General features: G+C 42.0%; 1 protein-coding gene across 1 annotated transcript in view; it reads right to left on the bottom strand.

The window, feature by feature from the left end:
- Nucleotides 1–4,807: 4,807 nt before the first annotated feature.
- The window catches only part of scfd1 (sec1 family domain containing 1), a 33,244-nt gene continuing 23,654 nt past the window's right edge, over nucleotides 4,808–14,397 (bottom strand). Inside the window, exons 17-25 of the mRNA XM_084382176.1 lie at nucleotides 12,712–12,791; nucleotides 12,305–12,367; nucleotides 11,774–11,849; nucleotides 9,422–9,475; nucleotides 6,987–7,039; nucleotides 6,848–6,881; nucleotides 5,933–5,998; nucleotides 5,664–5,732; nucleotides 4,808–4,999 (exon numbers count right to left, since the gene is read on the bottom strand). Coding sequence (XP_084238302.1) covers nucleotides 4,976–4,999; nucleotides 5,664–5,732; nucleotides 5,933–5,998; nucleotides 6,848–6,881; nucleotides 6,987–7,039; nucleotides 9,422–9,475; nucleotides 11,774–11,849; nucleotides 12,305–12,367; nucleotides 12,712–12,791 — 519 coding nt within the window. The 3' untranslated portion in view covers nucleotides 4,808–4,975. The remainder of the gene's footprint in view (nucleotides 5,000–5,663; nucleotides 5,733–5,932; nucleotides 5,999–6,847; nucleotides 6,882–6,986; nucleotides 7,040–9,421; nucleotides 9,476–11,773; nucleotides 11,850–12,304; nucleotides 12,368–12,711; nucleotides 12,792–14,397) is intronic.

Genomic DNA, 14,397 nt, shown 5'->3' with positions numbered 1-14,397 from the left:
AGACTACAGAGGCTGTCGGGGACATTAAACGTCCTCACAGCGAACACGGAGACTCGTCTCCTCACTAGTCCGTCTTTACAGGCCCACTTTAGTTACACACTGTTCTCACTCTGACTTTACAACTTGTACATTGATCAGTTTATAGAAACCTGGATAGTAGTTGTGCAGTAAGACGCTCAGTGGTGGTCACATGTGAGATTCATGACAAGCACACAGACGCAGTTTAACACCGTGACTTCATTCACACTTGAAGATCTTTGTATCTTCATCATTCAGTTTGATCTCTTATAAAAACTGACTCTTTAAACCAACACTGGAGTTAAATTAGTGTCGTTAACAGATGGACCTCTCAGTCATCCGCCGGGTCAGAACTCATGTTTCACCACCTAAAATCAGTTCATGTCTTTTGGATTTTCGGTTCGACTTTCACAACCAGAACTAGTTTTGTTTTCATGCAGTTGTCGCCCAAGTTTGAGTCAAAGATCTCAATTTCAGCAAAACAACACACGAGTCAGCACATTCTTCTACCAGCTCTCTTCACTGCTCCGACACGCCGTGTGATTTTTGGCCGTCCCTGACGAAGGCTGAGGATTCGGAGGAAAAAGCTTTTTTTTGTCTTTGATTTGAGTTTTGGAGACCAACGACATCCTGAGACAAAGTGATGAGCTCTGTAATGTGACGCTGTGCTTTAACCAACGAATACAAACAAACGGATCAGAACACAAACTGCCTGAGTGGGTTTGTTGTTCAGTGATTTATTATTTGGACCTGAGGAGGTACAAAATGTTTTAATTTCAAAATGTCCTCAGTGGCTGCCGGGGGAGTTTGGACTCTTGACATCCAGTTCTGTGATTTATTTTATTATTTTTTGGTATAAAACAAAAAGAAAAGTGAAGCCAATGAGGAAACTTCACCTCAAACAAGTCTTCATCGTCATATTTCTCTTTTTTCACAAACTTCTGGGGTTTGTTTATTGTTTTTTGCAAAGAGGCAGGTGTATTGAGACGCACCTGATCATGATAATGTTGATTTTAAGCAAACTAGAAACCAATCGGCTGCCTCAGTCACTCAGTGATCAAGTGTTCCTGGATTGTTTTAGGCTGCTGTTCCACTAATGGCCACTATGTTGCTCCAAAAACACTTTTCATGTTCAGGTCCATACTTTTATTTAGTGCGTACTGTTTAATGATCAAAGGACACTTTTTTCCTCACGATGCGTGCCAACAAAGCTGGTGCTAGCACTCATAGCATTTTATGCTAACAATACAAACAACTCTACAGATTCAAGGCCCCAAACAGCTGCATTTAATTAGAATGAAATGTAGGAAACATTACCGGAGTTTTCGGCGGCTGTAACAGAATAAAACCTGAACATGTCTCCACGAAAATCTCTCTAACGCTGCTTATTAGCATCAATCCTGACAGAAGGAACGTTCACAGGTTGTGCTGTGGTTTTCTGGACGTTTGAGGCTGCAAATCACTTCGATCTGCAAAAGTTTGTTCAGGCAGAAGTTGAACATTTTATTTATCTTGTGTTAGTGTTAGCTTTACGAGATATACTCAAGCAATTTTCAGAGAATTCAGATTCTTTGTTTCTTCACTGGTTAAAGTCTCTCGAATCATGTTTTCCTGAAGAGTTTTGCGTCTCAGCTGAGGACAAAGAAGACGACTAGCTCTGTCTCATCCATCTTTTGTGGGCTGTAATGATCATGTCTGCCTCCAGGAGGCGCTGCCATTATCTGTGTCTGTGACCCTGAGAAGACCTTTTTATCTTTTTTACATAACACTATTATCATCTCAGCTAACGGGATGTGAACACCGGGGGTATTAAGAGAGAATTAAAGACTTTTTGATGTTTTCCTCCCGATGGTTTAAGAACATTACAGAGTGTTTCTGGACGTTTCCTCAACCAGCAGATAAAACCTGAACGCCCACGTTGAGCTGCAGGCGGCTGACAGTCACGAGGGTGTGTGTGTGTGTGTGTGTGTGTACGTGTGTGTGTGTGTGTGTGTACGTGCAGGTGTTCAAACAACAGTGAGAAGATGGAGATCAGTTTAGCTTAGCTTAGCACGAAGACTGAAAGCGGGGGGGAAACCGCTAGCGTAGCTCCACTGAAGGAGAAACGCTACACCTCCCACCACCCTTCTCAGAACTCAGCAGGAGCCCTCTGATTGGCTCTCAGGGCTGTGATGTCACCCTCGTACATGTGTTGTCTCAAAGTTTGGTGAAAACAGAAGAAACAGCTGAGAGTCTTTGAGCTCATCAACCTTTGCTATTCTCCTTTTTCCTCATTTATTTCCTCTTCATCACCTCCTCGTAAAACTCTCACTCTCCTGTTTCTCCTTATTTCTCCTCCGTTGGTGCAACTAGTGCTCACAATCTGGGTTCAAATAATGTTAAACCTCGTCCTTTTTCTCATCCTCATCTTCCTCTTCTCCTTTGTTATCCTTATTTTCTACTATTCCTACTCTACTCCTTCCTCTTTCCTCCTTCTATTCCTCCCTCATCATCCACTCTCTTCCTATTCTCCCTCTTTAATTTCCTCCTTCTCTCCTTTTGTTGTCCTCATTTTTTCCCCAAGTTTGGCTGAAAGTTGCCCACATCTCTCCTCTTCATCGCCTCCTTGTAAAACTCTCACTCCCCCTCTTTCCCTCCTCCTCCTCCTCTTTCACACCTTCACCCTGCTCATGTTCTCCCTCCTGTTCTTCTTCTTCCTCCTCATTATTTCAGCTCCCGGGTCATTAAGTCAACATAACAGAGTCAACATCCCCGACACTGAGCCGGGATTAACTCTGTGTGTGTGTGTGTGTGTGTGTGTGTGTGTGTGTGTGTGTGTGTGAGAGAGAGAGTGTGAGTGTGAGTGTGAGTGTGAGTATGTGTGTGTGTGTGAGAGAGTGTGTGTGTGAGTGTGTGTGTGTGTGAGTGTGTGTGTGTGTGTGAGAGAGAGAGTGTGTGTGTGAGTGTGTGTGTGAGTGTGTGTGTGTGTGTGTGTGTGTGAGAGAGAGAGTGTGAGTGTGAGTGTGAGTGTGAGTGTGTGTGTGTGTGTGAGAGAGTGTGTGTGTGAGTGTGTGTGTGAGTGTGAGTGTGAGTGTGAGTGTGAGTGTGTGTGTGTGTGTGTGTGTGTGTGTGTGAGTGTGTGTGTGTGAGCGCGGGTGGTCTCTGCAGCAGAATAATAACAACAGAAGCACGTGGAGTTTCACACCGAGTTGAACTTTGTGTTTCTGTTGAAATATTTCAGAACTCAAACGTGAAACTGTCGTTTCCATCAAGAAATCAGATTTCTGGTCAAGAAACAACGAATGATTATTGTTGAGAAGTTTTTAGTTTTGAGAGGAACAAACAACTCGTTCAGTGTCAGAGGGGAAACGCTCGACGCATCGATCCTGTATCCGTTAATCCTTCTCCTCTAAACATTCGTTAGTGTGTAAGACGATTAAGTTCGTCGTAGCTCAGCAAAAGAGAGAAACTTGAGTCAGATGGTTGGATTTTTCTGTTTAGTAAAAAAGAGAAAGACAAAGAGACACAGAAGAAGAAGAAGACCAAGAGGACAAAGACAATAAAGGAAAACGAAGGCGAAGAAGACAAAGAACAAGAAGATGAAGAAGGACGGTTGTATTGTAGGAAAACAGGCGTCTAAATATTTCCTTTCTCGTCATTTTGTCGACTTATTAGAATAAGTAGTGAACCGGCTGCTTCTACATCTCAGGGCTGAAACTGTCTTCAGGAGACAGGCAGGCCGGGGCTAGCTGGTTAGCATGCTAACTTCAGTCGACATCACAGAACAGACAACTGTACTGTGTTTGTACACGACGGCTCAGGAGCACAGTTGTGTTATTTGAGGGAACATTCACGATACGACTACTGAAACTTTACTTCTGGTCACACACGCGCACACGCACACGCACACACACACACACACACACACACACACACAGATTAAAATGCCATGATGACATAATCCTCAGATTGATCTCTTTGTTTTGGTGTTGGAGGAACATGGCGGCGGCGGCAGCAGAGCTGTACCACACTGTGCCAGGCTGCCTTTAAAGTGATGGATGACGTGTGTGTGTGTGTGTGTGTGTGTGTGTGTGTGTGTGTCGTACCAGTTGTCCTGCTCCTCCTCTGAGTTGAGAAACTTTCTAGTCTGAAGGAAAATTACAGTCAATGAGAGTTAAACAAGGTGACAGACGAACTGCCGAGTGTCTGTAGATGATTCAGAAGAGGACGAAGAAAAACTGCTTCAAACTTTAGTTTTATAAAATTAGAATTTCACAATAAATTTCAGGGCTGATGTTCTTATGTATAAAGGTTCTGATTGGTCCGTTTAACGCGTCTCAATATCTGCTGCTTATTCGGAGAAAACTGCCTCGATCAGATTCCTGCTCCACAGAGGATGAACACTCTGGATATCTGGTACACTGGTTTTACTGGTATACTGGTTATACAGGGTCTGAACTGAGGTGAAGAAAAAAATATAGCCACTTACCTGTCTTGAAGATCTGTCCGACCCAGACCGTCTCAGGTTTGATATCTGCTGCGGTCACTGTGGATCAAAACCAGCTCTTTCAAAGTAATCAAACAGATCAGATGTTGGAAATAAACCAGTGTGATGGCATTAATAAAAAACACGTTTGTGACTCTGCAGCCTCGGATCTGAAGGGTCCTGACTGTTAAACCAGGTCTCTTATGTCTGTAGTCCTGAACCAGGACCAGCAGAGTCCTGCCTGAACATCTGAGACTGTGGATCAGAGAGGAGCAACATGTGCATCATGTGTATCGTGTATAAAAATGACGCGTGAAGCTGCTGTGAGTTGAGACCGTTTAGCTTTATTAGTGCTGAGTGAAGAGAAAGAAATTACAATGAAGACAGGAAATGTTTAATCAATTTACAGAAGTGAGTTTAATAAAAAACAGCTGGAATAAAGAGAGAGAGAGAGAGAGAGAGAGAGAGGTTCACATGTTGTCGGAGTCCATGTCACTTTTGGCCGAGTGAGGAGAGCTGTGGAAGAAGTATCCAGATACTTTACTTCAGTAAGAGTATTATCAGCAACATGTACTTAAAACACTCGACGTCAAAGTATCAATGTTTGTGTAAAATGTTCCCTGTCACACACTCATCTTCAGGGATTAACCATTTTTTCACAATATTATTTTTTTACAATAAAGAAATGAAAAACAAACAGAAGATGGGCTGTTTGTTCCTGAGATAAATTCATAAGAGTCAATTAAACATTTAAAAAAGGAGAAATACAAATTCACCTCTTCTTCTAAATTTCCTCTTTTTATTTTCAATGAGGCTTTGTGTAAATAAATAAAGATGAAGAAGAAGAACTCTTTCATATATTATATCATGGTTTCAATTTCTCTAATTGCTTTTCTAGCAGCTAAACTTAATATTACAAACACGTATTTTGTTTTTATATTTGCTAATGCTGAAAGTAAGAAAACCAAAACCAGTTGATCCATTAAATTATCAGTGTCGTCCCAGATAGAGTCACTAATTCTGTATCAATCTGAGGGTTTACTTTCGAACCAAGTACAAGTACCTTAAATGTGTACCTGAGTACATTTAAAGAAGTCCACTGAGGTCACTGTTAATTTCTATACTTCTGATAATTGCTGGCAGAGCAGGCGTAGAGCAGGACAGGTGTGTTGTGTCTCACCTGTTTGATGAACTGAGAAGCGTTGAAGAGCTCACTGCAGCCGTAAACCACCTTCTTCCCCTGTTTGAACTGAAAACACACAGGAAGTGACATCATCACCAGAAGAAATGATAAACTAAACTCAAACAGGATCATCTTCAACATTTTATATACTTTAAAAAAAACATGTTGTTGTAACAAGTTGCTAATAGACTGTAAACCCAGTAGCAGAAGCAGAACTTGCTCTAGAACAGTATCTTGCAGTAGTAGTACTAGCAGTATTGCAGTACCTTTGCATAGTCCACCAGGTTCTGGTACTCGATGTAGTTCCCTCCTCCCACCACGAACACGATGGCCTGAAAACAGAGCCGACGTTTGACAATGTTAAGAGCTTTTCCTGTGTCCATTGTGGTTTTTCATAATAAAAGCACTGAAAGGAAAAGGCCTGTGAAGCAGCCACTCTGGGTTTTGTAAAGGTTCCCTGGGAGTTTGGGCAGAAACCTGGTCTACGTGTACGTGAACACAAATGTACAGTCTAATGCACAGCTGGAGGTAACGAACATCAGAGAGTGTCAAACACCGTCTGTGTCCGGCTGCTCCTGCTGCTCAGAAGGAAGAGAAGAAGATGATGAGGTGTCATGAACACGTTCATCTAGAGGTTCATCACACTCAGTCATGGCCCTCAGCTTCTCTTTGCTGGCTGCTGCAGCGCCCTCAGCCTGCGGCTCCTGCTTGTGTTGTGTTATAAACGTGGAGTCGATCCTGTGCAGCTTCAAGTGTTTCCACTGTGTGGGCCGTGTTTCTGCCCCGACAGACCTCCAGTGGAGTTATTCCACTCAACCACTGAAGTCCTGCGAGTCTGAAACTGTTAATAAAAGTTCTTGATGTCACTTTTCCTCTGAAGAAGATTTGACTGTCTGTTGGTTGTGAAGTGGAAGTATTAGTATTCAGTATTATAGTATTATACTGCTGAATCATTATGATAGACTGATTTCTTCTTTCCGCAGGAGATCAAAAGGTAAACTTGTACCTGAAGATATATTTTGAGTCTAAACTCATGAGTGAAGTGAAGAAATAGATTTTATGATTGTCTGCAGATTTCTGCTGTGCAGCATCATTTCCAGTCTTCTTCTGTTTGTCCTGGAAATACCCGAGACTGAAACTCATCCATCAAACATTAGTCCAGAAACAGAAACTCTGCTCACCTCCTGAAACGGGTTCTTGTTCCTGGGAATGGAGCTGGAGAGGAGGAAGAAGAAGAGGAGTGAGGGTGGTGAGACATTCCTGAGTTTATTATGGACTGAACTGATCAGAAGTGATTATAAATGTGTGCTGGAGTGGTACCTCTCGCTGCCTCGCAGCATCTTTGGGTCGAAGTATCGATAGTCGTCGGTTTCCTGAAAGATAGAGAGGAAATCATCAGTCAGCTGATTCATCACTTCTGCACATGTGGTGTCTGAATTATCTGGACGAGAGCTGCAAAACAATCTCATGATGAATCTTTTACAATATAACATCTCAAAACATTGTGAATTATTTCCCTGAGCTCAAAGTGACGTCGAGGCCTCGAGAGAAAAGCAGAACATCCTCACATTTAAGAAGTTTGAACTCATCCATTGATTTTCACAATATTTGACACTATGTGGAGCATGGGGGAACAAATGGACCAACAGTTTATAAATATACAAAACATACTGACAAAATATGTAAAATAACCAGGAAATGACAGAATTTTTGTGTAAAATATCATTTTTCCTTCTCGTTTTATTTACTAGCTGCTTACTAGAACACATATTGCCTCTTTATTAGTCATTTTAATGCTTATTCCACATGTCCATATTCTACAATACCAGGCCATTAAGATGTCCTTTACACTTGACTGAGGACAGACTGATCACCTGCATGGAGGATTATCGAAGCAGATATTCGGCTCTTCCGATCATCAGTATCAGTGTTATTGTGTTTGTTTGCCGATAAAATAAATTAATTTAAAATACAAAACTTTGGCTCTGATGCAAGCGGCCTTTAGATGTTTGTCGCCACCTCTCAGTGGTTTCACTCAATGTCCCGCCCACAACACTGTCTGATTGGTTACATGTCACAAGATGATCATGAGAGACGAGCTGTATGGAGACATTTTGTTTTTTACATGTTAAAGAAGTCCTCAGCTAATTCAGTTGTGTAACAGGAAGTGCTAACAGCTAATTCTGCAAAGTTGTAATGGAGTTTTGAAGGTTTTATTTGTGTTGTTGTTTTTCTGTTGTTTTTTTTGGGGTCTGAAAGACTGAAAGCAGCTAGTCCGGCTAGCCTAACCCTCGTTTCTACTCTTTATGCTAAGCTAAGCTAACACGACCTGAATTATTCCTTTAACACTCTTCATCAGAAACAGTAACTAAACACACACACACACACACACACACACACACACACACACACACACACACACACAGAATAATCTGATAGAGGGAGAATGTGCTCTTCGATTTCTTTCATCTTCATCCCACTCCTGTCCCCCCCCCTCCCCCTCCTCCTCCCCCCCCTCCCCCTCCTCCCCTCAGATTCACAACAACAGGATCTTTGTTGCCGTCTGTAACTCCAGACGCTGAGAAACCTGCAGTGTGTGTGTGTGTGTGTGTGTGTGTGTGTGTTTGTGTGGAGCCAAATCAAAAATTTCACTCATTCATCATCATCATCATCATCATCATCATCACTGACCTGTGTGTGTTGGTAATATAATCTCACTCTCTCACACGCACAGACACAGACACAGACACACACACACAGACACAGACACAGACACACACACACACACACACACACACACACACACACACACACACACACACACACACACGTTAATATGAAGTTAATGTGATTTCCTGGAGTGCAGCAGTTTGTGTGGTGATGCTGTTTTTCCATCACATCTGGCGGCCCGGTTCTGCTCAGTTTGACTCGGCGCAGCAGGGATTTGTATTTCCACCACAACTGGTCTACCTGCTGAAGGTGTGTTTTAATGACACCGATGACATGCTCATCCTCACCCCACCCCACAGTACTATCGAAAGAATCCCGGCTAACAAAGTAGCTCCGCTAACTCAGCTACAAACACGTTTAATTTCCTCTAACTTCTCCACAATAAAAGCCCCCCGTTGTTCAGTAATTTAAAGCTTTTATTATGAAGCAGCATCACAGGAAACGTTGTGTTTTCAGCAGCAGGAACTAAACATGACCCAGCTGACAGTGAACACATGAAACAGTGAAACTCAGCAGATGTTTGAAACAAACAGGACGAGAGAAACTAAAGAGATTCGGTCAGAAGCTGCAGACGAGCTGAGAGCTGAACACGACTTTAAAACCTCTAACTCAGGTTTCCTGCAAATCAGCGCGGCCAAAAGTGAAAAACAGCACAAGCTGTCGATCAGCCGAGGTGAGAGAAAGTCTTTTTGCTTCAGTCAAACTGAAAACTGAACACTTCCCCTTTTAGTTTTCTCTCCCGTCTGACTGAGACGTGAGGATGAAAATTAATCTTAATTTTTTAATCTTAATCTTTCTTCTTGTCAACATGTTCGTGCTCAAACAAACAGTGGATGTATCAACACCGCCACCAATACTCACCATCTCATCTCATCTTACAGATTCAGGTAAACATCACTGCTATTACTTTATATATATATATATATATATATATATATATATATATTTCTTAAGAGAATGTCAAAAAGTTCTCTGTTCAAACATGTTTTCTTTGAGCTCTGACGACGATTAAAAGAAAAACTCACAGGGTTCGACTTCATCTCCATCAGGTTGTCCAGGATCCGAGTGACTGGAAGGTTCTGGAAGAAGAAGAGAAATAAAATATCAGCAGCTGCTCCGACAAACACAACAGTGATGAATTAGGATTCATTTGTCTTCGTTTAAAATCAACAACTGTTGGAAAGAATTCAAACATAAATGAATGATTGTGCACAACACACACTGCAGCGGACAACTCCATTATTTTCATGGTCGATTAATCTTTTGATTATTATTCTTAATTTATTTTCTTTAATTTAGTAATTTAGTTCGTCCTCAAATGTCTCATTTTGTCCAAAAACCAAAACATATCGAGTTAACTGTCAGAGCAGGAACGCAAACCAGGAAATATTCACATCTAACAAGCTGACATCAGAGAATCAAACCGATTCTTTAATCTAGAAGTCGTTCAGCGATGCAGCTCGACGGATACACACATATATATAAATATATATGTGTGTATATATATATATATATATATATATATATATATATATATATATATTTATGTATAAAACATATAAAAAATTAAGTTTAAAAAAAAGTAGCAGTAGATCTCCTCTGTGTCTTGTGTTATATGATTTAAAAGCTATAAACCAAAAACATATTATTGATTTAATTCGTATTATAAAGAGGACGGTGGAGACAAAGTGCCCTGAGACTTTAGTCTTTCTTTAGTTTTCATGTGTTTAAACAAATCTCTGACTTTGGAGTATTTTCATTTCACGACTGGAAAAAAGAAACCACAATATCAAAGTGTTGGAGTCTAAATGTATCAATTGATCTCCTCAAGTTTCAACAGTCAAAATCAGAATCATCTCATCTTTGCTGTTTCAGGTTCATTTAAGGTTTCAATGGTTTTAATCTTTGTTTTGTTTGGATTCTTCTGAGAAAGTTTGCTGATGTCTTTTCTTTTTAAATATTGGAGACGTGTGTGTGGAAGAAGTGTGTAAATATCTCAGCTGTCGGAGTGTCAACAGCTCGTGTCTGTAATGTTCTGGCAGCGTCGAGGTCCGACTCAGCTGGTCTCAGTTCAGCTTCTGTATGAAGAAAACAGACACCACCTCCCTGTGTGTGTGTGTGTGTGTGTGTGTGTGTGTGTGAGATGATAATTAATGACTCCATGTTGGTGCCAGTTTCACCCTGAAACATCCCATCATCCTCCTTGTTGTCATCATCATCGCTGCTGTCCAGGAACAAAGACTGTCACACGTACGCTTGATTTAACCCCCTGCCAGACGCAGACGGGTGGAGCTAGGTGTTTTGGTGGCGGAGCAGGTTAGATAAAGCGTGCAGACATATGAAGGAATGTTTGGAGGCTGGTTTCAGGTGACGAGCCGCCATGTTGGAGGAGAACCAACAGAAGGAAAGACAGGAAGAAGAAAGAAACGGATGAAATGAAAAACAAGGAAAAGTTCTAATAAATCACGAGGAGGGAGAAGAGATGAGGATTACAGTCTTCCTCATCCAACATGGCGGCTTGTCACGAAGTATCCACTAACAAAACAAAAGCTTTCGCTCTAACCGCTGATCGTGACTCTGAGTTATTGTTTAGTTCGACTGCTAAAAGAGAAAAGACAGAAAGACTGTATGTTCATATTGTGGGAAGGTGGAATCTGTCAACCCAGATTTCACTGTGTGATTCACACTTCATTAAGCAGCTGCTTCGTAGTAGTTTTACAGGATAGTTTCCTGAATGTGACCAAGAGCTATTCAGGTATTAAAGTCCCACCTGTCATTAAAGGTGCAATATGTAAGATTTTAGTTGAAAATATATTAAAAATGAATTAAAATAAAAGTTTTGACATTATGATGTTTTATTCTGTGTTGCAGAGATATCTACTGAAGTTAGCATGCTAACAGCTAGCCTTGCCTGTCTTAGTCAGAAGCGTCTGTGCTAGTGTTGTAAACAGCAACACCCCCCGGTGCTCCGAGCTCCGGTACGGGACTGCTAGCTGCACGGCTAACTGAGCGAGTTAGCTAACAACAGCTACATATAGCAGCAATTAGCGGTTACATTAGCAATATGCTGCCCCTGTGTGTTTGGAGTATGAATTCGACCTGCCAACAGAAACTGTGCTCACATGAATTAATGTGCATTATGTTCCCCTGAACATCTACTTCCTGTTGAGAAGTTGGAGAGCTGACGACTCATGTTGAATTATTTCAGTCTAATCAGTGACGGCTCTCCATGTTCAGTCTGACCCTCGACCTCCAGGCTGACAGCATCTGGGCCTGGATTTGTTAAAAGCTTGAATGTGAGCAGGTTTGTTGGTTGAGAAGAGTTTCTGGATTCACTGCAGGTTATTATTTAATTTAGATTTTCCACTTTGACTCACATGTTGTTTGAGCACCAGGTTCTTCACTCCCTCCATGACGAACTGTGAGCCGGTATTCATCACTCTGGAAAACAGCCTGCAGAGGACGGGGGAGGGCAGGAGAGGGAGGGCAGGAAACAAAGGGGGACGAATAGAAGGAGGGGGATTAGAGAGGGAGGAGGAGGAGGAGGAGGAGGAGGAGGAGGACAGGGTAAGGCTGGTAGTCTGAACACAAACACTGTTGAAACTGCTGCTCCTGGTACTACAGTGCAGCTACTAATACTGCAAATACTACAAACAATAAGTAACAAGTCTTCATGTACTGCAGTTATTAAAACTACGTGTTGTGAAGGGCTGTCGTATTAATAAACTGCTGAGTTTTATAGAAATGTGTGTAGCATTACAACATTTCTTTGAATAAACAGAAAGTAGAAACATAAAAACTTATAAGATTAAAGGTGCCGCCATGAAACTTGCAATTGGTGCATCTTTATTTAAAACTCTTTTAATTAAACCGTGTGACAAAAACATATCTTGTGTTAAAAAACTTACCCCATGGGTTTGACTCCGCTGTTGCCGTAGTTGGCTGGGGTGGCGGCCATCTTGGTAAACGCCCTGAAAAAGTTGGAGGAAACCAGAATGACTCAACGTGACGGACTCTTGTGTTAAACAGAGGCTGAATCACACTCTGCTCTTTGTTTCATCATCCAGATAATACGAAGATACAATTTTTAAAATTTTCCTTAAATCTTAAACACACAGACGACACATGACTGTAATCTAACGGCAAAATACTGACGGTGCTTTGGTGAAGGTACAAATAAAACATGTGATGAAACAGATTAAATGAAGACGACTGGAGGCTCAGACGATACAAAAACTAACTGTTAAAAACTAAACTGAGGCTACAAAGACGTCCGACAGTAACTTCATCAGACGACTTTAACAACAACACTCACTTCCACTGCTTGATGTAGTTGAGAGGTGAAAGGTCACAGCCTGCGTCCAACAGAGCCGTCTTGTACTGCTCCAAGTCCGACTGAAACACACACAACAAACACACAAACATCAACTTCATTAAATAAACTCTGGTTTTATTGAGCGATCTGAACAGTTAGTCACCAAATTCAGTCGATTATCGTGGCCGACAGAATTCACAATAACGATATTATCAGTTTAATTCACCTCTAACTTTAATGCTTTGTCTCTTTTTGACAACCTTATTACACTTCAACTACACGAGTGAGGAGGTGGAGAGCGATATTTAGCTGGCCCGCTAACAGTTACTGCAGCTTCTTCGTTTTATGGCAGGTGGCAACCAGCGTTAAGGTGCATTACTGCCACCCACTATGACAGAGTGAGCGCAGAGAGAAAAGCAAGTTATTTGAGAGGCACTGGATTATCATGTGTATTATAAACACAATATCAATATTACATACTTTAATATCGCGGTTATCGTGACACTTCTTCTTTAGAGGTTTACAGATTGAATTTTAAACAGAAAGTTACGATGAGTTTTTCGGTTTGTTCTTGTCACGTGACCTGCAACGATGATGACAGTTCAAAACAACGGCAGAGAGTTTCAAGATGGCTGCCACACTCCAAAGTCCTCCGCAGGTGGAGGTGGTGCATGCAGACAGGAAACAGCCTAATGTTGCGATGAGCAACTATAAAAGTGGAGTAAACGTACTCAATGCTGCAAACTTAAACTTAAATCAGGTTCAACCTCGATGAGAAGCCTGGATTCTTGAGTTATTGTGACATAACGCCAAGGAAAACACGGAGGAAACGTCACAGTATATCCACTGAGGGAACAGTCTGTCTGATTCTACCTACAGCGAGTGAAGTGACGTAAAGCTCAGCGTCTACACACAGTTTCCTCTTCAATAAGCTCCTGACTGGCAGCTCAGCGGGAGCCGGCGAAGGATTACACAACTGAGCCACGTGAGAGCGTGTGAGGGTGATTCTGTACGAGTGAATTCCCACCACATCAGTCTGAAACTGTGGAGGGAGAGAGATCAAAGACAGAGACGGAGGCCAGGAGCTGGTCACAGAGGACAGGAGGAGAGAGAAGAAGGGAGTGGGTGGTGATGGAGGCTGAGGGGATGATCCCGGGATCATCCGTCTCTCAGGCGGATGAAAAAGAGAGTGAGGCTCATTTCTGGGCAGAGCCGTCACACCGTCCGTCAGCAGAGGAAGCCGAGGACGAGCTGAGAATCAAAGGCCTCGCTGTGCTACATCCACGTCCTCTTTACACTGTGACTGCTCAGCTGTGTGTAGATACTCAAGTTTTCCTCCATGATGCAAAACAGACCATAAGTAAATGTAAGAAGAGAAGGAATTATATGATTTCTCTTTGAATACAAAGTCTTTTACAACCACATGCATACATCTGCAGAATCACCTGTTTATAAAACGTCCATGTCTCGGCCAAAAAGCTGCACTTGAACGCACCACAAATACTACAGCTGAAGGCCAACCAGCAGCTGTGGGAGAGGAAATAAGTCTCCACACCAGCAGGTGGCGGCAGTCTGTGTTCAGCATTCAAAAACGTAAACCAGGAGAAACTCAGGACCGCAGATACTGTGATGACTTTCACCTCTCTCTCTAATACAGACACTTTAATGTCTGATAAACTGTTGTGA

The sequence above is a fragment of the Pagrus pagrus genome, assembly GCF_965226575.1.
Source record: "Pagrus pagrus genome assembly, chromosome: 18".
NCBI classification, from domain to species: Eukaryota; Metazoa; Chordata; class Actinopteri; order Spariformes; family Sparidae; genus Pagrus; species Pagrus pagrus.
The sequence above is the reverse complement of the archived record's forward strand: the minus strand, read 5'-3'. Positions and strand labels throughout refer to the sequence as shown.